General features: G+C 41.4%; 1 protein-coding gene across 1 annotated transcript; it reads right to left on the minus strand.

The window, feature by feature from the left end:
• On the minus strand, window positions 1–27,314 carry ZBTB20 (zinc finger and BTB domain containing 20). The gene is made up of 3 exons (XM_069020377.1): window positions 27,131–27,314; window positions 6,705–8,312; window positions 1–1,499 (listed from the first exon to the last, which is right to left on the minus strand). Exons 2-3 carry the CDS (start codon window positions 8,290–8,292, stop codon window positions 1,081–1,083), a joined length of 2,007 nt encoding a protein of 668 aa, XP_068876478.1. The 5' UTR covers window positions 8,293–8,312; window positions 27,131–27,314; the 3' UTR covers window positions 1–1,080.
• Window positions 27,315–27,387: the final 73 nt, after the last annotated feature.

Raw genomic sequence — 27,387 nt, forward strand, 5'->3', positions numbered from 1 at the left:
TTTCTTCCACAAGAATAAATCCTGATGCAACTTTTTTTTTTTGCAAAGATTGTGGGAACTAACCCTTCTCTTGTACCTAGATCCATAGGTTGCAACCTCTGATATCTTTGATTTTCCTCTGTGTTTCTCTTTGCCTTCTGTGAAAGTCCCTCTTGATTGTGCTGAGGCCCTGTGCTCAGCGAAGACACTGAATAAATTACAAAAAAGCCACCGTTGCTCGTTGTCTGAATCTTCTTGGTTTCTGCTATAAGGTGGTGGTGGTGGTACGAGAAAAGCAGCGGGGAGGGTGCACCAGCCAGCGTGGGATAGAGCAGAATCCAGGTGAGGAACCTCTGATTCTTTTTCCTCACCCTCCAGGGACTCCACACTATCCAAACCACACTGCCTCGCATTCCCCTCAGCCCTTTTGTGTGTTTGTGGATGCGTGTGTGTGTGAGAAAGCAGACACGTGGTGGAAACCAGCAGGGCCTTGTTTCCTCTGGTTGCTGCTCAACCAGAAGCAAAATATTCCACAGTTCTAACTGGATACTGTGAAGTCCAAAAGCGGTCAGCAATGTGAATCATGTCCATTGAAACACTGCAAGCGGTGTACTTATAACGACAGTAGGCCTTGTAGATTTGTAATATATTTTGTTTTGTTTCTTTTTTTGTAGTGCTCTTCACAAGTGAGAAAAAAGATTTTTTTTTTTTATTATTTTTCTGTCTGTTTTTTTTAAAATTTTTTTTGTGTTTTTTTTTTTTTGTCGTTTGCTTTTTGTAGTAAAGAAGGGTTGTATTTAGAGGCCAGTAGCTAGAGATCCAACCAGTGGAGCTCATGAAGCACTACCTGGCCTTAAGGCCACCATCCGAGGGAGGTTGGGAAAATTATTATTCACCCAGCCTCCGGAAATGTAATGTACCAGCAGGCAAAAAACAGTTCTTCATGTAGTACAAAAAACAACAAAACAAAATGAACCCAAAAAAAGGAGGAAAATAAAGGTAAAAATGAAACAAAAATAATTTCTTAAATTCTAGTGCCATAGCTTTTTTTGTTGTTTCTATTTTTGTTGTTCGTAACAAAGAGAGAGAGAGAGATTCTACTTATCCGTCTGACACATGCATCCTCATGTGGTCGTTGAAATGCTCGATTTGGTCAAACTTAGCTGGACAGACAGAGCAGACGTACGTGGTCCCCTCCGTGCAGGCCACCACGCCAGCAGGGACAGCCCTCGCGCCGGTGCCGGTGGCTCCGGGCGTGCCGTTGGTGGCACTGTGCAGAGCCACATGCCTCTCCAGCAGGGTCTTGTGGGAGAACTTCTTCTTGCAGATGTAGCACTCGTAGGACTTCTCCCCGCGGTGGAGACGCATGTGCACATTAAGGGAGCTCTTCTGGGTGAAGCGCTTGTTGCAGATACTGCACTGGTAGGCCCTCACGCCAGTGTGTGTCACCATGTGTTTGATTAGGTAATCCTTTAAAGAGAAGGAGCGCCAACAGATGCTGCATTGGTGTGGTTTCTCACCTGCCCGTTACCAATGAGAGAGAGACAGAGAGAAACAGACAAAAAAAAAAAGAAAAATCATAAAATTAAACCAGTTCGGTGGAACTCTTTGCAATAAACCAATGTAAGTCTCATGGGGGCCTTTGGAGAGGCGCTCTGGCTAACAAGGAGTAAGTCTGTTAATCAGTGTGTTTTGACACACAACATTTTTTTGCAACTAGAGGTTTCAAAATGCTTTACAAAGGGGGTTGGAGGTATTCCCTACGCACATACAGTAAAAAAGAGCTCAGCTGATTTCTTCAAGGTCACACAGGAGGCACTGACAAAGACAGGACTAGAGTTAAAAGGTCCTGGCATCCATACCCAGTTTCAATGGCACAGCCTCTCCTGTCTGTGCTCCCGCCTAGCCCCTCATGCTCATTTCTAGACAGGAAGGTCTCAGACATGCTACTTCACCTTTCGGTGCCTCCATTTCCTTCCCTGCATGCAATAAAAACAGGGACAAAGCCAGTGATTAGCAGACAGCTGGTACCTGTGCCAGCTGACCTGTGCCAGACTCATTTTCGTCAAATTGCTTTAAATTTCTCAGGAGAGGAGTGATAGAGATTGTCAGAAGAATCCAACACTTTTTGTAAGAGGTTTACATTTGTTGCTCCCTTTTCTGGTCAAATGTCATAGCTGAAGCATGTACAAAGAGCAGAACAGGGAACCTCAGGACACAGAATTGCTTAGGCCAGCCAGCACCATGCAAAGGGCAACCTAACAGATGAACTTCCATTCTAAGACACAAGAAACTTGAATGATTTGACTGCCCAGTTAAGTAAAATGCCTTATGAGGGAAACTAGAGATATAAAATACTTATGTAATCTTCCACACTGCCTTGTGTGCCCAGGACTGTTGTAAAACTTATTATGGAAACTCATATAATTGAACTCTGATCATGTTCAGACAAACCAGTGATTACAAGGATGAACTGGGAAAAATACTTAGCTGAGCACATATGACTGGTTTGTTCAGACTATTAAATCCTCCTCATGCTCAGAGTTCTGGAAGATAAGGCATGGTCTCACATTTCATGGTATCAAGCAATGTTTTCATGATACGCTGCTGCACTGGTAATGTAGACAACAACCAACACCCTGACTGCCCCATCCAAACCCATTTTTTAATTTGCTTTCTGAATCACTTATGGTATATTTCAGGCATGGAATTCATCATCCCCAAAGCTTTCAGGGGTAGAGATGGTACCATAGCTCTGTAAGAATCAAAATGATCCTCTGTTTCACTGACTGAGAAAATTATTTTCCTGTGGTTATTCTGCAATTTCCCTTCTTTTTTTCTCTCCACAGACATCCTACTTCCTTCTTTTTACAGTCTGTTTGGCACTGTTTTAAATCCTGAAGAGTCACTCTTCAGGGACCATGACATGCCGGTGGTAATATATAACTCACTCATTATATAGTGAGATTACCATATGCTACTTATATTCAATTCTAAGAGGAGATAATTAAAATGGATTAGATGTGAAAGGCCTACTTTTTTTTCTCCCCAAGTCTCTGTTTCCTTTTATTTCATGGTTTGCATGTATGATGGTGACATCCATGAATGAAATCCACTTGCTGCTCTTCCTTGCACTCATGAGGAGTTTATCCTTACTCGGTGAAAGACACTTGCTCAAAACACAAGGTCCTTACTTCCCTGATGGCTTTGCCACACACAGTGCTGTGTTGTGTGTAGACAGGCCAATATGCTTGACATGTGATGTGGAAAACGATAGCATGTCAGTTAGAATAACGTCTGATTAACTTACAAGAGACAGATTGTATTTACAGAGCTCATTTTTGCTTAGGGCAATATATATCCCAGAGTTTATAATAAATTGGTCTCCTCCACTCTAGACCCTGTTAAGATTATGCTATAAAAACACCTTAATTTTTGCCTGCATAGTTTCTAAGATACACTGGGTTGTGGCTTTTTAATCTTAGCTTCAAAGCCTTCCTGGGATTTCTCCTCCCCAAAGAATCAGAAAACTTTAGTTTTTCTTTTTTGTATGCAAATTTTTGTGCTTCTTAAGCGAGCACTGTAGATTCTTTATTCCCATGATTCTTCATCTTCAAGTCAGAGAAAACTTTGCTCAGTGAATTAAATGTACACATAATTCCTTTTGCTTCTGTATTTTGTATTTGGCTGGTATTAGACAGCAACATGGGATGACTAGAATCATAGAATCATAGCATATCCTGAGTTGGACGGGAGAAGCAGCAATGTCAGTGCCCTGGCCACAGTCCCCTTTTCCAGCCCCTGTGTTTCTGGAGATGTAGGCTCTGCGGCTCTTTGAACCCTAACCATAATGGATGCTTGGTGCTGACACTGAGGGCATGGAATCATAGAATCCTGAGTTGGAAGGGACTCACAAGGATCATCAAAGACCATCTCCTGGTCCTGCACAGCAGCACCCCAAGAATCACACCATGTGCCTGAGAGCGTTGTCCAAGAGCTTCTCCAACTCTGTCAGGTTTGGTGCTGTGACCACTTCCCTGGGGAACCTGTTCCAGCGCCCAACAACCCCAACCAAAGGGTGAAGAACCTTTTCTGAACACCTAACCTAAATCTACCGGAGGTTCATGCCATTCCCTCATGTCCTATCACTGGACAACAGAGAAGAGATCAGTTCCTGCCCCTGCACTTCCCCCTGTGAGGAAGCTGTAGGTCACAGCGAGGTCTCCCCTAAATCTGCTAGACTGAACAAGGTGAGTAACCTCAGCCACTCCTCATACAACTTCCCCTCATCCGGTCACCACGAGTAGCCCAGATTAGAAAGGTGTGGAGGCAGCAACATTGGTGCCCTGACATGATCCCCCTGGCACATCTTTTGCATCCTTTAATCCAGTATTTATCACAGTGTGATATGTAGGAAAAGGCAATAGGGCCTTATAAAGTGCAGACACTGCATGCATCCTAGCACTGTATTTCCATTACACTGTGGGATATATTTAAGTGAGTCTACAGGGAACATGGAAAAATATGAATCACTTATATGTTTGCACCCATGTGAAAGAAAAAAAAGAGGTCTGTTTCTGTCACATGGAAAGCTACATCAGACTGTAGTCTTTGGAAACATAAAAACATACAGAGATATAGAGGCCTTTGAGTTACTGAATTCTGGTTTATGATTACACTCTTCCATGACTTCTCTTGTGAGCGCTCCAAACAGAAAGATTAATGCAAACATTTGCATCTCCCAAACCTCTCCATTTTTCTGTGGATCTTCTCCAGAGCCACTTTGCCTGGCTTCTTTTAACAGGGCTAAGGAAAGTCACCCTGACAGTGGGAACACCTGTCTCCCCTCTATTTTTGTAATGATCCTGTCCAGCACTAGACAAGGTAGCAGACAGACTTTCTATGAGGCTGCACACATAAAGATTATTTTCAGGAGGGGTTTCTGAAGCCTAGCTCTCTGTTGGTTAAGGTGAAATTATTCTCCCAGACATTCGAGGAGCCACTTAGCTCCTAAATGGATTTTGAAATGATTTATCTACCCAAATCTTTCCTTGCCACCACAGTTCATTATTTTGGGCATTCTCAGACCCACATAAATAAAATATTAATTCATGATTGGAGATGCCTATCAATTTCCTCAGCTGGTAATACCTGTAGAAGCTAAGAATGTTTTAGAACAGGTCTTCCAGCACTATTCTTTATCTGACTCCAAATACCAAGTGCAGTGGTGGGGGAAATAAATACCAAGCTGGGGGTGGGGGAAATAAAGTATCTAATCTCAGTGAAGCTATTTGTAAAAAAGCCTTTCTAGCTTTTAGAACAAGGATGCAAGCAGATATATTTGACTGTGTTCTGAGGGGGATATTCTTCTGAACAACGACACTATTTGTGTAGTATTTTAGCTACTCATCCACAACAGAAAGATGGAGAATATAAACAGACATAAAGGTAATCTTGGGATTCAGGACTCTTGATCCTTGCAATTATACATTTTGTACCAGTCCTGAGAAGTTGATCTTTTTGTATGTGTACACACACGTCTGCCTTAGATGTCTAGAGGAGTTTTTCATTTAAGTGATAAATACAGGTAAATTGAAGTTAAAAGTTTATATATGCACACGGAATTGAAATCTATTGCGTACAACTGAGAGGCATGACCTACATTCCTCCCATACTTAGGGCAATTTTTCCAGGTTCTCCTCCATGTATCACAAACCCAGCATTTATTTTAAGATCTGATGTTAACAAAGCCACTGCTCGGTGAAAGAAATATTTACTCTTTCTCTAAACTAGAATTTCTCTCCAACAGCAGAAAGAGCCAAAGGCTAAAGCAAGCAAAACTTAGTCCTGAACCCATGATAATTCCTCCATGTAGAATGCATTTATATCCTGGCTTTGAAGCCTCATAACTTGGTAATGCTAGAAAAGGCCATTTTGGCTCAGTGGCAAATATGGTTACCTATGTTATCTCAATAGACCATACATAATGTACTAAAGCAGCTTGCAGTTTTAAACAGAAAGGTGCTGATGTTGTGTTCCATTGTGTTCCACATGTATTGTTTAAATATTTTCTCATTGAACTTTATGTTTCTGTACTCACAGCTAGTGATACCTTTGACTTACACAAGGGATTACAGCAATCAGCTTCAGTGAAGTACACAAAGACTTTCTGACAAAACTTCAGATTTACTTTCTTATAGTAGTATGTGAGATCTAGAAAATATGTGACTGTGTGTGTGTAACATCTAGGCCTAGACCTACTGCTGCAGCTCCACCAGTAATTAATTTGCCCTAACCTCACCACCACTTGAGCTTAACACCCCATAGATGTAAAACCTACAGGGGGATGCCTTTTCTTAGTAGATACAGTTTTTCTTACGACCTATTAGTTTCCACTCTTCCACTGAATGTTGCCTGGTCAGCTTCCAGGGTACAATGAATGCTCACCATTTCCTTGGATGGATGCAAGACACATTTTACTCCAACTAAAATGAGCTTGTTTCTGCACCGTGTGTAGTTAGGCCCCTGTTTGGGATCTGTATGTTTCTGCAGGGGCTCAACTTCAGCACAGTGAGCCCAGGAAGTGTTCCGTGACACCAGCTCCCTGGATAAGCCCTCCCTCCTGTTTGTGCTGGGGGCTGGCAGGTTGGCAAACAGAATCTAAGTCCATGGTTGTAAAGGACTTTCTCTGGCTCCATATGCAAGCCAGAAGGAAGTACTCTTACCTGTGTGTACAAACATGTGCTTGACGTAGTTCTGTTTGGCGGTGAAAGTCTTGTTACAGAGAGTGCACTCGTAAGGCTTTTTTTCGCCTTGCCCACCCGCTGTGCTGTGGCCTGCAGATGGGGCCAAGGGCTGTGGGGCTGGCAGCTGGGCAGTAAAGGTTGACAGGCCAGGCTGGGACACTGTCACAAACTGTGTCTGTTGGCCAGCTAAAGGCTGGGGCAGGCTGAAGAGAAAAGGCTTAGGGCCACTGCCAGCAGACTGCGTGGTGAAAAGGGCAGGCAGGTAGGTGTTGCCAGCTGTGCCAATGACCTGAGTGTTGCTGGTCAGAGTCAGTGGCATCCTCAGATTGCTGGTGAGGGTTTCTGTCTGGCGTAAGTAGATCTGTGTGGTTGGCAATGGTTGGGCAACAGATGTGTTGACAGAAGGCTGCAAAGCCCCCTTTTCGGTGCTGTTATTGACTGTGAGCACTTTGCTGTCCATTTCAACGTCATTGCTTCTCTCTGGTGAGGAAGAGTTGGCATCTACATGTTGCTGCTGCTGCTGCGGCTGAGTGCCATCAGCAGGGACGTCATTTTGATCTGCTTGAGAAGGTTCTTGCTGTCCATCCCGGCCCAGACCAGCCATAAACTGCTGCTCCATGGAATCAGGCTCAGTGCCAATGGAGGAACTGACACCCGAGTCAAAACTTTCCCCTTTGGGCTCACTCTCAGTGCCTTCTGCTTGGTCAGTGTCCTCAGTGCATTCCTCAGACTCATTGCGCTCAAGAATCTGCACCCTCTGTTGGCCGTAGTAGTCATAGTCATCCTCCATCTCCTGTTTAATATGGATGTTGCCCATCAGGGTTTGAATTCGGACAGGGCGGGGTTGCTTCCGGCAGTGTGTGGTCTCTGGAGTGGTGGAGAGGTACCGCTCCATCTGCTGCGACCGTTCATGAATCCGGGTAATCCAGCTGGGGTCTTCTATGTGATGGTCCCTGGGGAGTCCCAGGGCTGTCTCATGGTGGCTGACCACAGCTCCACTGTAAAAGGAGCGCTCCCCACTGCCATTTTGCATGGAACAGGCATAGAGGGCTGAATAGATCCTGTCCACACTGTGCTGTGAATGGCTCTGCAGGTAGCCAGACTCTGTGTCAGTGCTCTGCCCCGAGGTGCCTGATTCAGGTGTTCCCCTGGGTGTCTCTTGGCCAGAATCCTGAATCACCGGGTAGACCTCTCCCACATTTTGTGAGACAATCCTTGTGCACTCATCAATCACAGTCTTGATCTGCAGGATGCTGGCGGCTGTGAGGATTTGGAGGGCCTCTGACTGTGAGACCCGCAGCACCCCGCTGTACATGAAGTCAATGAGCTTTTGCACAGACTGGACTGACACCACTGAGGGGATCTCGATGTCACTGTAGCCCAGCAGCAGCTTGTCCTGGAAGAAGGGGCTGCCAGCCGCCAGCACGCAGCGGTGGGCGCGCAGCATGCTCCCGTGGATGCGGACCGTCACGTCACAGAAGTGGCCACGGTTGCGCTGCTCGTTGAGGGTCTCGAGCACAGAATTGCTGAAGTTGTGAAGGTTGATGCTATGAATGCGCTCTGTCATCCCCTTGCAACTGATGTTACCTGGAGCAGAGCAGGTGACAAAAACAAACAAAAAGAACAGGATGAGTCTTGTCCTCTGCAGGGCTGCCACGAGAGCACTGGCAAAGGTGACTGCCCACTGTGTAAACAAAACCGATTGCACTGCAAAAATCACACACAGAGACATCGGTAAGAACACATCATTTTTGTAAGGCTACAACTAAACTTCATTACTCATTTCCAGACGATAAAGTCCTTAATTTTTGAACAAAACCAAATGAAGACAGGTGTAGCTGGGCCTAAATTCCAATCACACTCCTGGGCCTTGGACTTCCTATCAGTTTATCTGGCTTTAAAAAGCTTAGAGCCAGTCAATTGCAAACACTGAGCACATGGATTAAAGCTGGATTTTAAGATTTGGATTGGACCTATGCCAGAAGAGATCAGAATCTTACTTTAATGACCCTAAGCTGTTAATGCAAAGAGTATATATGAAAATATGATTTCAATCTAGATTGCCTGTGTTTCACAGTACAGTTACTTGTATCAAAAAAACTGGCAGTCACTTTGTAAAATCCAAATCTGGTTCAAGATTTAGGCTGTAAATGTTCCTAAAATCCCACGCACAGTTTTGTCTGGGGTTGTGGTTTAGAACATTTGCTACTCAATAGTGACAAACAGTCCTCTGAAAAAACCCAAAGCAAAAAGTTAACATGAGCTGTCCCCTTCATTTTTAGCATATCCCAAGTTCTGACTTGCACCAGAATGCCATCATATAAAAACAAATGTTCTCCTGCTGTTATTTACTTTACAGAAACTGGAAAATTACAGACATTTACTCCAAGGAAGATTTTGTCTTAGTTTGGCTGAATAATCTAAATTGAGAACAGTTTAGAAAAGCATCTAACCAATTTGGATACAGAACCAATATAATCTTCAAAATTAACTTTTACAAGTGACTGAAAAGAAACTTCTTAATCTCTCAATCCACTGTTCCCTGTCTTCATCTTGCTTGCTTTGGTTTTAATGCTTTCCCATTTCCTTTCCTGCTCTTCAGCAAGTTTTCATCTATTTAGATTGTGACAGGCAGAAACTGTGGTTTCACCTTTTAATTATGAAGAATCAACTGCCCCTTGATTGGTAAACAAATAAAACACTATTAATATTTTTTTTTCTTTTAGCATTTGTAGTACATACATCACCACGGTTTCTAGAAACTTAGACAAAGCAATGCTAAATGATCACTAGTATTACAGGCATTTTGTCTTGAATATTCCCACCAAAGATATAACCACTCTTGCCACAATAACTTGTTAATGCGTGAGCATCCAAAAGTAAAAGTTGGTAAGTGTGAGTAAATTAAACTAGCTTATCATCACTGTCTAACGAATATACAGAGCAAATAAATAGCACTGAAAGCAGTTGAAAGGCATGCCCATGCCTCTTAGCCCAACAATGTCTCTCTGCTTTGCCCTAAGGAGTGCTTTACATCTCATCCACAGGCAGTAGAACACTACTCACTGCAATTTGCAGGCAAATGTGGCATCCTCCCTGCTCTGCCTTTTTCTTCCCATTTATTCACTACCAACGTCTGGAGCACCCTCTGTTCTGGTGGTTCAAAGAGAAACCGCCTTGGACACTGGTGGTTATTCTAATTCTCTGAAGTAGCTGATGATTAAAGGGAAGCACAAAGGTCAGGAACTGGAAATCACAATGGGCCCAAGCTATCTGAAGAAGTCTCATGTTAACAGATGTAAACCAACCTGCACCAGGTTATTAATTTCCATGTGTGATTAGCACACTGAAGGGATGCTCACATAGCAGAAACAAGGAGGAAATCACTAACACCATCATGGAAACTGTGAAATAAATCTGTCTTGTTCATAAGTTTAGCCAGGAAACCTTCCTTCTCTGATGGGACTGACCATAGGACTAGAAAAACATCTTAGAAACTGGGAGACTTTCCTTCAAGGGCATTGCAACTATTATTACACAAAATATTCTACAGAAGAGATGCATTTCCTCCTCCTTCCTGATAGACTAATTCTCCAGGGGCCTCCAGGGCAGTTCCAGATACTTTGTTGCCCAACGTGTCAGATCATACAAGAATCCAAAATGAATTTACACAGAAAGTCAGAATGCTTGGCAAAAGCTTTGTATTGGTGCGGCAACAGAAGGAAGGAAAGTTATTGATAAATAGGTGACACTTCTTTTCAAGACTTACTATAGCAAGTGACTGTACAGCTACCCATTTACCTCCATCTATTTTTGAGTAGTGTCAGTGACTACCTGGTTTGCTCCTAGGGCTCATGTTCACAGAAACACGTCTTTATTTTCAGCTTTGTCAAATGAGGTATTTGATAATAAGAAGAAATATGCAGCAGTCTAACCCAATAACCCAAAATCCTACCTTGAACAGGCACAATGTGGAATACTCTACACATACCAGAGATGCTACAGACAGGTCTCTTGATTTGAGAAAAGAAACCTACTTTGTTACTATGCAGCTTGGCAGATAAAATTACTTTTGTGAGCAGAACTCTGAAAAATGCATCCTTGGGAGAACTCCTTTCCAGAAAGGTGTGATATGCATCATGAGACTGGATGACTTCCTGGTAAAGTGAATTCTGCCACTTACCGACAAATCATGTATAGAAAGGAGGAAGGGCAAGGTTCATCTATAAGTTTCAACAGCCCTTCTCAGGTCCTGGCTGTGGGAATCAAGAGTTGTGTATATGTCAAGCCACAGTGTATTTGGTCCTGAGCTAACTTGATGAAAACAGGCAGTTGAGGTTGATCCTGGCTACAGAAAAGAGGTTTGTATGCATTTCTAAGAGCGATGTGAATACCTCTACTATAGGAACTGATCTTGTGGTGTAGGAGCTGGTCTGAAAGCCAACTGAATCACTTCATCAATGGCATTATTTTTTGTTGCTATTGGAGTTTGCCCTTAGAAAGATCCTCTCGTTGTTGGAACATCTACCACTTCTTCCACTGAGAAGCAACTGAAATTTACTCCTTGAGGATAGAAGAAGGGTGGTTGGAAGAGACACACAATAAATGGTTAAAAAAAGTTAATACAGATTTTGAGGATGATTTTTCTAGGCCACTTTCCTTGACATTCAACACTGTAAACCGTATCTATCCAAAGGCCAGGCAACCAAATAATCTGCATAAGTGTCAGAAACACTACTACACAAGCCACATCGGTATAAAGAGCAGTTTTAGCAAATTCCAGAGATTGGTCTGTAGCAAAACCTGCTGTCCAACACAGATCTTTCCCTCTCTGCAGGAAACCGGGTCCAGATCCAAGTTTTGTGGTTGACCCCTACTTTATGCTGTTCTAAGCTGAAAGTCCAAAGGTGACGTTCCCCACAAAACACGGACTGGCCAATGCAGGTTTGAGTCTAAGTAAATGCCACATTCTGACAAAGACTCCTAGAGCCTTGGACAAGCCAGAAAGTGTGTCAGCTCCTCACAAGGCCCAGCTGCACACACGCACACTCATCTACTCGTCACTGCACAGAATGCCCAGCTCAGGAAAAAGACTCCTGTCTCAGGCTCTTCTCAGGCCTGCCACTCTTTTAAACTCGAGACAGTGGGAAACTTTCTGTGAAATTCAAGTGGTCTTTGTTAAGTACCCCCTTTTTTTTTGTCCAGTAAACATGATGTAGAGATCCCAATGGACTTATTCTGAGAAACTCCTGTAAAATGGTTTTGTCCCCTTTCTGTGAAGCAAGTTCTGATTGGAGGGGTATTCACAAACCATATAGGAAAGAATGGATGTGAAAATGCAAAGGCCATTCTTACCCAGATGGGCAATGAATAGGCATTTGCCAGTTTAAAAAAAAAAAAAGGCAGAAAAAAAAGAAAGGAAAAAAGCCTAGACAACTGCACAGATTATGCACATTTGAAATCCTCCTGGGATACAATTTGAAGCTGGCATGGCATAAAGGTGAAACATATTACTGTGCAACTTTGAAAAAAGCTTCATTTGCTCGTATGCAAATGCACCGATTAAACTGTCAGGCTATTCACAGAAACACGCATGGAATTCATCCTCAACTAGTAAGAAGGAGCACAACTTGGATGGGAAAGGAAAAAAACTTTTGTTGTGTAATACATGACTGAATGCTTAGATTAGTGTTTCCCTGAATCTCACCCACCCCTCCTGCTGACTTATATGCTATGGGCATTCAAAAGAAAGTAGGTTTTACCATGACAATAACAATGACAAGCTCTCCAAGTACAGTACCAAAGGAGAAGGCAATGGCAGAAGGAAACAGCAGGCAGTGGACTCCTGGAAGATGCTATAGAAAACGTGGAAGTGCAGCAGTGAGGTACATCAAGCATGGTTTGAGGCAGTTTTCTATTTGCCAGAGTTACCATACTTAGACCTACATAAAGCTAGGAAGTTATGGCTCTAAACGGTGATTTTTTTGTTTGTCAAAACGATAAAAATGACCAGAAAACATGTGATGTAGTAGAAGTAAAAATATGTACAGAATGCTGAACACTGCAGGCCATACACAAATGGCTATGTTGTACACTTGTAAATGCATTTAGTAAAGTTTTTTTCCTTTACAGCCACTAGATGTCCCTTTCTGCAAAGCCAATTGCTGAAAGTCTTAATGCTCGTAACTGAAGGATATCAGAGAATTTGATTTTCTCTAGTGTCTTTTAAAATCACAGTATCTCAAAGCTCATTGCACAGTAATGACTACCATTTCTAGAAACACAGTGGTGATGAATCCACCACAGCTACTGTAACTCAGCAGTAGCTCAGTACAGCCTTCCCCTGAAGCAAAACTGCCTAAGATGCTGGAATCCAAGCTTTTTTTGGAAACTCACTGTGTGCTCTTTCACAGGAATGACTAGCAGAGTGAAACCCAAAGACTGTGTGCTTTCATACTTATGGGGAATAGAAAATAATTTTCTTATATCCTTGACAACTGGGGGGCTTGCTGAGACAGATACAGATTTAGTTTTTGCCTCAATCTTCTGCAGCAAAATTTAGAAAATTGTCTGGCAAAACATCTTACTGATGTCTCACTTAGACAAGATCACCTAGAACTAGCTTGGTGTTTTTGCCTAGTTTGTCTTTCTGAGAACCTTCGCAAGCCTTGCATTGAGAAGAATGCACACTTTGAGAGGTGGTGGAAAAGCTGGAGATGTATCTTGTACAGAACATGGTCTCTTTATGTTTTTATTACCAAAATGACAAGTGCTCCCCTAGTTGGGAGAACACCCTGGGCTCAGACGAAGATGTAGAGTTAGGCTTAGTAGGTGGTCTTCCTGCTTCTGGAGGTGTTTCTCTGCGCAACAGTAATCCAGCCACCAGTTCCTGGGAGCACAACAAACCTAATAATCGGCTGCTGCTGGAGACAAGCAGCATCATCTAGTCCTTACTCTCTTCCTCTACCGTGTGTGGTTTTGGAAATCTCTAATCCTTGGTCTCCACATCAACTGTTGGATGACCACAGCCTCCTGTTTGTATCAAAAGGATGCATTAGGTTCTTCAGACAGTCATCTAGTCTACTACTTTTCCTCATGTGGGAATAATTTATCTACACTATCTCTTCACAAATTTGTCTACCATGTCTGCAAAAACAGCATTGTGGATTTCACCTCCCTCCCCAGACAGACTGTCTACTGTCTTTCTAGCAAGAGAGTTTTCTTAGTATTTAACTTTGAAACTGATTACTCAACCCCTTCCCCTAACAGACAGGGAGAACTATTGACCATTTTCCTCTTTATAGCACTCTCTCATATACTGGAAGGTGCCTCACTTTTCTTCTACTTTTCTTCTTTAGACCTGTCTTTTCTAGAAAATACAAACTCAGGTCTCCAAATCATCCTCATTGGTTATAGGTATTCTCCTCATTCTTATCTTCTTCCATCTTCTCTCCAGCTTGTCCTTCTTTCACTTAAAATGCAGCTCTAAAGTGGGTAAAGTACTCTAACTGAGGGAGGTGCATGAAGGAGTTGCCTATATGTCATTGTCTATGATACTTGTTGAAGACCTTACAGAACAAATAACCCCAACCAAACAAAGCCCTGTTACCAAAACAGATTTTCCTTAAGAAAGATATATATGAGTAAAGAATCCTTATGTTGGAATAAAAATCTCAACTCTTTCATAAACACAACAGTTCTGTGGAAATACAGCATTTCCATCACAATATGTGAAAGCTATTCCAGCCCCACAATTTCCATACGAAGTTCTCATTTCCATACATTCGTGTCTTGTATTCCAAACTTTGCACTGCAACAAGCATGGGTGCTTTCTTCAGCTTCAATGACCTGATTTATGGCAATTGATAAAGCTTTATTTTCTGTTGTTATCAAGTTAGTTACTATAAAATTGGATTAATAGAGCAAAAATTCCTATATAGTGTTTTCATACACAACATTAGTACTGCATCAGCTTCCAACTCTCTGGGACCAATTTAGTGGAGTAACATTTCTTTCACTCAAGGAAGTGACCAGGATTCAAATCCTGAAAACCTGGCAATGTCTGACTTCTGAGTACATATTAAAGATGCTGGAGAGACCAATTCAGCCACGCCTGCTCAGACTGATTCTTCTGAATATTTGGCCTCATTCTAAACAGAGGCCTGCAAGAGGAAAAGCTTATATGAAGTTTCAGGAATATAGAAGAACATTTGTATCCTCAGCAGGAGATCTGACCAGGAGTAGCCCTTGCTTTCTGTTGCTTTAAAGGTTTGCTGGAGTTTTCACCCAATCATCTGCTTGAACATCTTGAAAATCAGTATCTCCTTCTATAATATCTATCCAAAACAAACACCAGATGACACTACACAAATTGCCCTAACCCTACCAGATTGTTGTTAGAATCAAAATATGTAGCAGTCTACATTTAACAGGAAGTACTGTATTTTTACCAGCACAACATCTATTAATGTGTCAGTAATACACTCTATGGAAGAAAGAATCACTGTGTTCTGAAAGCTGTCAAACTTCTCTAAATTTTGTAGCTAATAACTACATTTGTTTGAAAGACAGAAATGCATGCACACACGAACACAACCTTATTCTCCAAGGAGAAAACACACCAAGGAGATGGCAAATAAGAGTGAGTTTGCTTAAACTTTTTTTCAGGAGCCTTTTTCTGCAGACTAGAGAATGCTCAGCAAATTTCCTATGGATGATTTGTTCAGTTAATTGCCCTGTCCTTTTTAGCATGTACCGAATGATGAGACATCCATTTTACATAAAACTGTAAGTTTAGAAGACTAAACCATAGGTGTTCTGTACAGAAAATGGCTTCTATACCCAGAGGACATAAATCTCCAGTGTCAAGCACAAAAGCCTCTATTTCAGCTTCCAGGCCTGGGGGCAGGCAGGGAGTCACCTTCCTATGCTTTTCCTGACAGATGTCAGGAGGTGCCCATCCACACTAATCCTGTCTGCTCTACAATCCACAGGTGGCAATGTCTGTGCCTCAGTTTTCTCCACACCTCGAACAAGGACAGCATCATGCACCCAATCCTGCAGGACTGCCTGCCTCCAGGAATTTTAATGGATTGTTTTGCAGCCTTGGATAAAGAATACTACAGAAATATCAAGAATTAACTCCACAGGTCTCTTCAAATTTTCTTCTCCAGGCTTACAAAAACCTAGTTTTCTTTTCAAACTACTCTAGTGGCTAATTTTTTCTATTCCTCTTTAGGGTCAGCATCCTACTTACAATTGTAAAACACTAGGTAAAAACTGGCTCCAATTCATAGCAGTGTAGTGACCAAAGGCTCCAGTGTTAACAGCATGTTCAGCTATTTTTAAGTTAGAGAAGTACTACATTTTGAGCCAGGATATTTGCTTTTCTCACTCTCAATCCAATTTGTATACTTGCTATTTCAGAGATTCCAAAGACACTTTGAAGAGGATACAGGCAAAAGCCATTTTTTATTCCCAGGCACGTATTTGGGGTCCAGTCAAATATACCACCACATTCAACACATGCACACATTCTGATTATCTCAGTTCCTCTCTCAGACCTTGTCTGCAGACCACCTACAACCATGCCATTGTATCTCCATAGCACAGACGTGGACTGCATTGATGGAGGATACCTCTCCTGTGGGTATCCTCAACACCTCCAAGCAACATGTATGACATTACAGAAGAAGCCTCAGAGCTGTCATAGCTGCATTAACAGGGATTTCAACAGGCTGTGGCCATAGAACAACAAGGATGTTAATTCCTGTGCCCCAGTCAGTTGTAATCTATTTATGTTAGTGAAATGTAAGTTTGCCAAAGAGCATTATAATGCACTTTTTTAAAATGCAAAGGGAGAAAACTGCACAACTGCCCTCTTAAAACAGGAAACAGAGAGAAAATGTGGTGCCACATGATGGCACCATTTCCTAGGAAAAGAAACAACGCTGTGCTCATCCCTTCTGTAAGAGATGTTCAGTAGGGAACATTTTCATGTTCTACACGAAACCCATTTCTACCACACTCTCTTGTTCCCAGAGAGCTCATGCATGATCCTGCCAAACCCCAGCATGGTCCCACTGTTTTAACTGGCTATAAGTTTAAGGCAGTTCATCTTTTTAAAAATCTAGGTGCCATCTATTGCTTGTTTTCCTTCCCAGTGCCAGGTGCTGTTACTCAGAGTGCATGTTTCACTGGTGGACCCACAGCACGAGAGTCACTGAGCAGGGAAAGAGGGACAAGGGCCAGCAATGCTGGTGTGAGCACTCCCTACTCAAAAAAAGATTAGGGGGATGCTTCTTGAAACAAAAAAAATTCTTTGGAAAATGTAGGCAAACAAGGTGATTTGTTTTGCTATTCTATGGCCCTGATTAAAAGACTACTCTAGTCCTTAAGAATACCTCCACCTGCTTTAAAGGCTTTTGTTTAAATCCTAATAGTGTATTTCAGACTGAATCCCCACAAGGGAAGTGGATAAGGATTCCTTTTGGTTGTCTTGCTGTGGGGGGACTGTATAAAGTTATATCCTCTCTCAGAAACCTTGTTTAGGGAGGAGAAGGGGCTGGGGTTGGAGGTGGAAGCTGTGTCTGGAGAAGGAATGGATTGGAAGGATAATAGGTGCAAATATATTAAAACATGTCTTTGAAAGAGACAATTGCTATTCCATGAACTCCTTCATGTTCACCCTGTATTGTTAGGTTTTCCTTCAGGCAGAAAGACAAGGAGGTAAAGCTTATCAACTTCAGTGTGGTTAAATACAGTAAGCCTGAAAGCTTGTGGGCTTTGGTTAAAAGGAAAATATAGATTAAAACCTCTTAAGGTAATTACCTGTTTAGGAGGCTTCCATTCAAGCTAGAATTCTCTACAGGGAGTGTTTGCAGCAGTCTGTTAGGAAAAGGGTGCAGTCAGTTATGGCTGAGTTCTGTGGGAGAGCCTGTGGAAGAGCACTGCTTATTTCCTCCACGATTCCAGAGAAAAGCCTTTCAGTCTAGGTTTTGTTCTGGTCACAGAACTATGGTTGATGGGAGAAACAAGGGATGGATGAAAAATTGTAAATGCCAATCCTCAGGGCTGAGAAAAGATTCTTTTATCTCTTCCAGTGCCTCTGTCTCAGCCCTGAGTAGAGGAAAGCTACCACATGAAAATGCTAGATTTTATTTGGTTATTTTTTCCATTTGTCTTTTTTATCTACTAGTGAAAGGATAATTGTTAACTAGTACAACTGGGTGCTTTGGTGAATATTTCAACTTAGAAATGTTATGAGACACATATTCATACTATTTTGGACTGTGGTTTCTTTATTTTGAGCTTATGGGATGAGTGTTCAGGCCTGCTTATAATTCAGATTTAAATATCAGTGGGAAACAGCACATGCTCATGTCTACAATACCAAAGGCCACAGGAAATGTTTCTGTCCTCAGTGAGAACTCTGCGATCTCTGGGAACAGACTTATTTCCAAAATCACCTACTTAGTTTTGATAGAAATAGAAATGTATGGCTGAATGCTTTAAATTAATAAACCAAGGCAATAAGCAAGAACACAGTGTTCCTGGGTGGCTTGATATCATCAGATGGAACTCTAGCATTAAATGTATATTGTCAGTTCCAGTGCTTCCCCCCACTCCCTGGGGAAAAGGCCCTGGAATTACATGTATACACAAGCATTCAGACACCAACAGGTGATATTAATGCAGTGCATGAGAGTTATTTCTCAGGTCTGCCTTCAGGTACATTCTACCCTCTACTCAACCAAAAAAACCTAGAGATAGCATCTGGGAGTTTTACTTTTGAATACAGGGAATATGTTCAGTTTTGAAATGTAGCATAGGATCAAAGCACAAGGTATTCTTGTTAAAATTGACATGGTTGCCCACACAGGCATGAAACTACAAGAAGTCCCTTTCTCTGTTTTTATTTCCTGTATCATACCCCTTTTCACACAAAAATTGCTACTTTGTGTTTTTTTCTCTATCTCTGTAACATCAATAAATTACACGTTATCACTCCTATCATCTAGTTATAAAGAGCCTTTCAAGATTTTTAATAGATGCACAATATTGCTACACTTACATTTTCACTGGTTAAGAACGCAAAAATAGCTGTTGTGAGATTACTCTTAATTTATACTACTTCCCTCTCGTGGGCTTTCAAGAAGAAGCGTTTCACCACATGTCACAGATTGATACAGAGTATATACACTGCACATCCCAGCCGGGCAGAGATCCTCTCAGTGTTTAACACAACAAAGCTGGGATGAGTAGGGGTTCTAGGATTTGTTTATCTCTTTTTCAGAGGTGCAGTTAATTCCTCAAGGAGCTATTTGTGCTGACAGATTCTCGAATTCTCTTTGTACTCTCTTTCCTGAGTGGTAGATACATAAGACTGGATCTCATGTTATTTTAGCCTTGTGAATGACTCCATGCACAATGAAAACAGCCACAGAAAACATAAAGGAAGAGATGGCACAATGGCATCTCCTCTAGAAATGACAGCACCTGGTGTCCTTGGGAATTCAAATGCACAGTGCCAGCCAGAACACACCAATGTGGTCTCCATGCACTGTGATGCCAGGCAAACACCCTGATGCAAATGAAGTTTAGTGACATTCTGATGACTTACAGCTGACTTTCACCCATGGAGCAGATCAAACACCATGTTTCTTGTGAACATGGTTTTCCTCCACAACACCTCCTAGCACACTTTATAAACATTAGTAGGTGGTATTAAACAATCCCCTTGTTTTATGTTTCAGGTTCTCCCCCACTACCATGTTAAGGCTTCAGTTCAAAAAAAGGTTCGAATCAAAGAGCTCCCTCTGTTCAGTTGTGAACAATGCAAGAATTGTTTTGGTTTTCTCTTATTTGAATACTGGTTTGGCCATACCTTGTTCTAAAGTTACTGAGGGGGATCACAGCACAAAGATTACACGGCTATTCTACCACAGGTAAGCAAAAGAGAAGAAAGCAACTATGAAAGCTTACGGGAGACGAGCAAAAAGCTCCAGCAAAAAGCTGAACAGATCACAGTGGTGAAAAGGAGCAGGAGGTGACCAAGCATATTTTTACACCTGTAACTTTGGAGTTGTGTAGCTGCAACAAACCAGGCCACTACTACACCAGTCAATGCTTCTCAATGTGTGGAAGGTGTCTCCCTACAGCACACAAGGGACTAACCAAGAAAGATGCAAGCACTGAGCTATGCAGCATTTTAACAACCCACAGTAGGACAAAAGGAGATGTAGATGCAGCTGCTTCAGTTTTCTTCAAGCAAGAGTCACCTGTCAAATGTTGAAGTGTTCCTCTGAAGACCGTATTAGGGAAATGGCACATTTGGTTTAGTCTTCTCACCCAATTAGAACAGAGGAGATGACAGCAGTAGCATGTATGGTTAAGACATGAAATAACAATGATTGGCATGCTATGTTCGACATCCTTCAAGCAGATCACAAAGTGACAGTTTTGGTATGTGCAACTTTGAGAAGAACAACTATTGAAAGGAAAAAAAGAAGAGGAAGTTAGTCAGAAAGAGTCTGAAAGGAAAAGATAAGGAAGTAAAATCCGTAAGAACGGCAGGGAGGTGGCCTTAATAATACTTTAATAGAGTCCATATGCATATCCAAGGACAACAACAGAAAAATGAGGAAGCAGAAAATGCTACAATGGTGAAATAACAAGGTATAAGAGTTCATTAAAGCTGAAAATTTATTCTTCCAAACATGGAAATCATGCCCAAGTGACATTAATAGAACTGAGCATAAACTGTAGCAGACTAGATGTAAAACAAAGATTAGGTAGGGTGAAGAGGAAATTTAAAGAAAACCTCACTAAAAGCATAAAGACAAATACTGTAACAAAACATTATTTAAACATATCAGACAGAGAAAGTTAACAGAACAATGACTGGTATCTATGAAGGGCTGTAGACTATGTGGATTGATAGATTAGGTAGGCAAGTAGTAGTGCCAGTGTGTTAACTAGACTACTATCTATGAAAGCAGTAAAGGTAATCACAGAGGTTACAGAAACTCCACAGGTGAATTGACATTATTGCTTCATTTTCAAGATGGAGTATGATGGAAGAAGGTAAGCTAGCTCAAGGGAAGAAGAGGAAAGCACTGCTCTGGAGATTTATAAAAAAGCCACAAACCGAACCAAACACAAACCCCACATACAAAAAAAAACAAACAAAAAAAATCCCAAATATTGAAAAAAGTACTGGAACATCTTGATACACTGAACAGTGATAGATATTGGTACATATTCCTCAGTCCCTTGTTTCATGAGTGAAGTGATTGAAATATATATAAAAGAAGGATTTACTGAAGACTGTCAACATAAAGAACAGTAATTAAAATCTTGGGAGGGGCTGACTCTGAAGACATGAACAAGTAAACTCAGAAACAGACTGCAGACATCTTACTGGACAGTTACAGTGTGTCTCAGTGGCTGCAGCATGACTTACAATACCAACTCAGTCACCTCAAGAATGGAAGCTATGGAACTGTGAGGAGCAATAAGCCTTATCCTTTTCCCTGGTATTTAGAAAGGATAGACACCCTGCACAAATATGTTGAAAACGTCCCCTGAAATCATGAGAGTTAGGAACTTGCATGGCAGTTTTAAATCAAAGCTGAGACTATGCATGTTGCCACTGACAGTTCTCTAAATGGAGATCAGCAAGGAAAGCACTGAACACCACAACCTAACATCAAGACAGTATTACAGGGCATCAAGTAATAGAACCAACGTTTAGGATAATTAGACAAATTTTCAAAGGCATCTATGTGTTACAAATATAAGTGATTTATGCATCAGTGAAAGTTGGGCTCCAAAGTGACACAGTTGCTTCTGAAAACATACTCACTGACTTTGTAACTGAAGTACCATATGCTATTAGCCATTTCTCAAGAGAGGAAAAGCCCGAGAGACCAACCTGACAAAACTCTCTTAGTGCACTGATTGGAATACAGAGACCAGTTCCTACCAGTAGTATAACATTTTACACTGCCAGTTCTTCAGTGTATTGTGATGGCTTTTTCAAGAGGCAGGGTGAGCTTAGCTTATAGTTTTACATACCTGTGCTTGTACTTGCTTTTGTCTCTACACAATTCAAGCAACATACATCTGCTTCTATGAAAACACAAGTTCTTCCTGACTGATATTTCTTTGATAATTTTACAAACAGAAATACAAGTGCATGGGACATAGAAATCACTTACAACTACTAAAAAGAGAAGCAGATATTAAACAAAATTTCAAATGTTCTGCAAGATGAAAGTATAATTAAGTGTTGTGACATCAGTATTTGAGAACTATGGATATCCTTGCTTTCAGTTTAGCTTTCTACAGAAAAGGCCTGTGTCATTATTATTATATCATCTAAAATAGATATCTAAACATACATCACCTCTTAGGTCATCAAAAACAACCTAAAAATATTCAGCATTAGCTAAGACATGCCATACATAGATTAGCAAAAATACAGCTGAAATGACTATTGACATACTGCCTGACTCTAAACAAGGACGCTGGCAGAATCAGGGTCCCCTCGTCTTCACTGAGAGTGGAGACCATTTGAAAGCTCCAGAGCAGCTCCTAGGGAATCACAGCCACACATTTCCAGGGGGAGGGGGAACACCATAAGGGCAGGTAACCATTCTCTTCCTGCCACAGAATATCAAAGAGAAACACAGGAAACCTAAAAGGTAAAGATGAGGCCAAACCACCTTCAGATCTATCCAGCCTCTATACTAGCCCCAGGCATACCGAACTGGCATATTCAAGGGAAGGGAATGGTGGGTCCCTCTAGCTGCTCAAGAAAATGAAAACCCACAGTTTACATATCCACTCTCAATGCTCTGTGGAGTTCAGGAATCTTGTGAGGTTCCCACTCTGTCTTTCCCTGTCATGCTGGAAGGCTACAAAGCTACCAAAATCACAACTAAGAAGGAAAAAAACAAATACTCTGCTTTGAAGTTCCCATCCTGTGAAAGCTGAAAAATGCTGGAATTGGATCAAGTCAGCCACGGTACTTGAGCATGTAGAGGCAAAGAGTTCAGATGTGGTCTATCATTGACAGTGCTCATAAAGTGCATTCTATTTAATGCAAAAAACCTCCCTGATCCCTTGCTAAAATGTAACTTTAGAAAGTCCTCCCCTATTTCAACAACTTGCCAATAATTGCTTAACAGATTTTAAAAAAATACACACACCTTACTTTCCTTCACTACTCATTCCTTACCAGAATCTCAGGTCTCTGCAAGAATTCTGTGTTCTCTAAAATCCTAAAAACTGCTTCAGAAGTTTTTCCAGTGATTGTCCAACCTGCCTCTCAGCCCCATGGAAACTCTTTGCAAAGATGTTGCTTTTGTCTTGTCTGGAACAAATTCCTTCCCAGATGGACCATCCAATGTCTAAGAATAACTCTTTTAACTATCAATAGAGACAAAGAGATTCAGTTGCACTGTTCCCGTGGGATTCCTTTGAGTTTGGACACATCTGTTAAGATGCATACATCAGAGCTTGAATGAAGTTTTTGTCTGATTGTATCTTTGAGAACTCGTGAAAGTTTCTGCCAAAATGATCTTATCTCTTGGCACTTGAAAAACATATATAGTTATAGCTGCATTCTGAAAGGCTCCTGAAATAAGTGGCCTATACAGACCAAACCAGTTTAAATACAGCCAAGTCCTGATGACCTCCTTCCTGTCAGCAAAATCTTTAGAAACTTTACCTGAGGCTGTTCAGCTTTTGAACTACAACCTTACGCACTTTACGCATTCTCTATCTACAAGCAAGGAAATTTGTGAAAACATGCAAATAGCACAAATCTCATATGCTTCCCTTTGCTTTCTTATAAACTTTCCAGAACCTGTTCTTGTCCTTGCACGAGCACCTTTCTTCTGGGTAAGCACATAGATCTGTTTGTGACAGCTGAGTAGCTAGAGGTATAACCCAGCTGGAGTTCTATCAGCTCACTCTATCGCTTAATTCCAAATTAATTCCAAGTGGTGTTTTTTATCTGCCAAGCCCTCCATGAAAACAGTTACCTCAGGAAGCACCTCTTCCTCTAACTTGTTTCTCCAATTGTACTGCACAAGTCAGCATTTCACAAGCTTAAAAGAGATGGGACTGGACACAATGCATCCTGTGCTCTGGATCTAGCTTCAAGGACTCATCTGTGCTGGAAATAGTGTCCAAATCCAGAAATCTAGGACCCAGTCCTACAAGTGTGACAAATAATGCAATGTCATTTGGAATAAGTGGCACCAGAAACAGCATGTAGAACTATGTATACTATGCTACAGAATGAAACCCTAAACTATGTTGTGCATCACATATGACTCTACACAGGTTTTTTTTTTCTGATAAGTATTCATATCAGTAAGACTGGCATTCAGACTATTGCTTTAGGCTTTCTTCACCTCTGCCTTTTACAGCTGAGGAGCAGATGGCTATCACTGAGTTTTTATTTCCTATGCTTGGAAAAAAAAATTGATCTGAATCATTCCAAAAGCACCCTGATATTTTAAAGTAGATTGGCTTCTGAACATTTCTCATAATAATAAATACGCGGTGGTGTTTTCTGACAAGCACTAGTGACTGCGCATGCAAAATGGTCAGTGAAGATTTCAAACTGATCTGAATAGGTGGCCCATAAAACCCAAGTATTTTTTTTCCCAGATACATGAATGAGGCCTTATGAAACCATCTGTACATCTGTGCATTTTTCCAAGAATTAATATACCCTACCATGCTGACTCTTTCTGGGTGTTTCTGAATTTTTTAGTGAAAATTCCTTCGAAACTTCCTGTTTAACTCCAGTTTTTAAGTATTTTTGTATTATTTTCCATCCACTAGAAAACTCCCCAGCAGAATGAAGAATGCCCTTTGAAAATGCCCATCTGTGGGGGTACAGGCAGTAGCATGGTCTGGGCAAAGGAGGAGAAGCAATGTTGTGCTGTCTAAAGGTAGTGGAAAGGACAGGAAGTCTTGCTGATCTAAAGAAGAAAAGCATCACCATGGGTCCAAAAGTTGAGGGGAAGAAAGATGTGGCAATGTAGCTCTGAGAGGAGGGGAAGAGAAGGACAAAGAAAGGGATTCTAGAGCGAGGGGAAAGAATTGATCCAAAAGACAGGGCACATCAGAGGTATGGAAAAAGCATTTGTAACGACAGGGAAGCCCATTTTTAAATGTTGGGAGCCACAAAAATTAATCTCTTGTGCCCATGAACATATTCCAGCACTAAGGATTGAGGCAATATTAAAAAAGAATACCACAACACATGGTAGAAAGCTATAGCAAATATGCAGTAAATACTCATCATGCCTCATTTTAGTTCATGTGAGTTCTTGCTATTTTGCAAGGGCATGCCAAACACTAAATATATGCATACCACCCCCAAAAAATACAGCCTGATAAAAGTCATAACCCATCATAAATAATTGTGAGCTCTTCTATTGGTTTCAAAGTTCATAGAATCAGCTAACAGAGATCAATACTACAAGACATCTTACCATTTCCTGAATTTTGAAGGACTCTAGCTATATTTTGGGAACTAAATTTCAACAATTCACAAAATAGGACAATATTAATGCTGAAATTGCTATTAAACCCATTTTTTGAAAACAATCCCCCATACGTTCAGTGTGAAAGGAGCATCTAACCTGGGCTGGCAGTTTATTCTTATTTATAGAATGATAGAATTGTTTAGGTTGGAAAAGGCCTGTGAGATCATCTGGAAGGTGATCTGGGGACATAAAAAACTTAGGGGTCTAAAAGACTCTGTCCACAGAACAGGTAGAGCATGAAGAGCTGCATACTCCACCTTCCCCGGCTGCCCTCTGCCAATATTCCTCACCCTGAACTTGGCCACCTCAGAAAGCAAAAGCAGGAGTTCATTCTCCAAGTTCCCTACAATCCTTGCTGGCCTCTGTCCTAAGGTTGCTTTCATGGGTTTCCATTTGTACTGTCAAAAAAATCAGTGTGAGGTTTGAAATCCCATTTACTAATGAACTCTTTCATCTTTGTGAATGGGATAAAGGGATTCTTTGTTTGAAAATAAGGATTATTTTTTTTCTTGTTGTTCTGCTCATTTTTTTGCATTTTTTCACAAGCTTTTTGTTTTCAGAAAATATTACAAGACAAAAATGCACTCCAGTTTTAACAAAGAGCCTGACATATCCAATTTGAAGAGAATTCTTGTATATACTAAATTGCATGCTGCCTGCTGTTCAACTGTTTCACATCTCTTTCTTCTCCCCAAATCACCAGGTGAGATTTAGGAAAGTATCCCCAATGTTTACCAGCTCTATTAAAATCAAGATCTCTGGCAGAAGCTCATAATGAATAAAGTCAGAAGCCAACAGGAATGAATTGCAGCTAAAGTGATTTTGATAGTGATGATCCCTATAACCCGAGTGCTTCCAAGCTTGGCCCTGAGGCAGGATTTTTAAATTAAAAAAAGAAAAGGATACACATACTTTTTAATCTGATTTTTTATTGTCATGCCCTGATTTTTTTTTATAGGCTTTTGCAAAGTCTGGATGGCTTCTGAGCTGTTGAAACCTGGTGTCATCATCTTCCTCCTTTTTCCCCGTCTTGTAAGTTTATAACATCCTAAACCACCACAGAAGAGGTAAACTATATATTCTAAAACTAGTGAGAGATGAGATTCACATTACCCTGCACATTCTTGCCCAAGAGACTTTCAGGCAGGGACCTCTGTGAAATGACAATGTTTTGAAGGGCTGGTGAGGTAAGATGACTTTCCAAAATCCAGTTTTAATAATTTCCTCCCTTATTTTTGTATTTTTTGGCAAAATAGGGAAGAACATTTTCTAAAGGCCAATTAACCCATGCTGAGTAATCTGAAAGTGAATGCCCTCACAACAAGGGCCTTAAAGCTGGTACAACCACACAGGTCCACAAAGATTTTCCAGACTCTCACAGAGTGATCCTCTCCACAAAACACTCCCCTTTCTTCGTGGCAATACTTTACAATCTTGGGCTTCAGAGCCAGGCATTTGTTTTCAGCACAGGCTGAAACTCCCCCAGTCAGGAGATGTGGCTGGGTAATGAGAAGCATGTGACCACATGGAGAGGAGCAACAGTTCTAGTTGGACAGGGACACGCTTGAGGGGTCTTCCCTTTTTATTTTGTAATAAGCAGCAACCTGACCTAACACCACGCTCTCAGCTTTCTCTGGCTGATTACATTATCACAACCTTAACACAAAAATGTTCTGCTTCAGATGTAATTCCCAAAGAAGGGAAAAGGTAAGCCCTGAGGACATACTGCTTATGACATTATGGAAAGAGCATCCAACTGGAAAACCTGGTCCACAGTAAGGGAGGTGTATTCAAGAACCCCAGCAAGACCCAGCAGCATGTTGGTGTACTCACAATCAGATGACCCTGTGTGTGCGTGCAGGTTTGTTGGTGAATGTGGAGAGTGGATGAGGGCCGGGCTCAGAGAAGGAACAGCTTCAAGGTTCAGGCAGGGAAGGCCCGGCTTGGCGCTGCATGCACCCGTCTGAGTAATCTCATTCTCCTCAGACGCCTTCTGGTTTTCAGCTGTCTTGGGTTTCTTCCTGAAAATAAACAAAGAGACCTTTGAAGGGACTGACTGCATATTTGGGAAAAGGCATTTTTAGAATCTG

Source organism: Aphelocoma coerulescens, chromosome 1 (assembly GCF_041296385.1).
Source record: "Aphelocoma coerulescens isolate FSJ_1873_10779 chromosome 1, UR_Acoe_1.0, whole genome shotgun sequence".
In the NCBI taxonomy this organism is placed as follows: domain Eukaryota; kingdom Metazoa; phylum Chordata; class Aves; order Passeriformes; family Corvidae; genus Aphelocoma; species Aphelocoma coerulescens.

Excerpts from the sequence above, each read along its gene's own strand:
- ZBTB20 (XM_069020377.1), bottom strand. The coding sequence starts at position 8,292 with ATGACAGAGCGCATTCATAGCATCAACCTTCACAACTTCAGCAATTCT. Across the intron at positions 1,500-6,704 it reads GCACATGTTTGTACACACAG|GTGAGAAACCACACCAATGC; the intron begins GTAAGAGTACTT and ends GGTAACGGGCAG.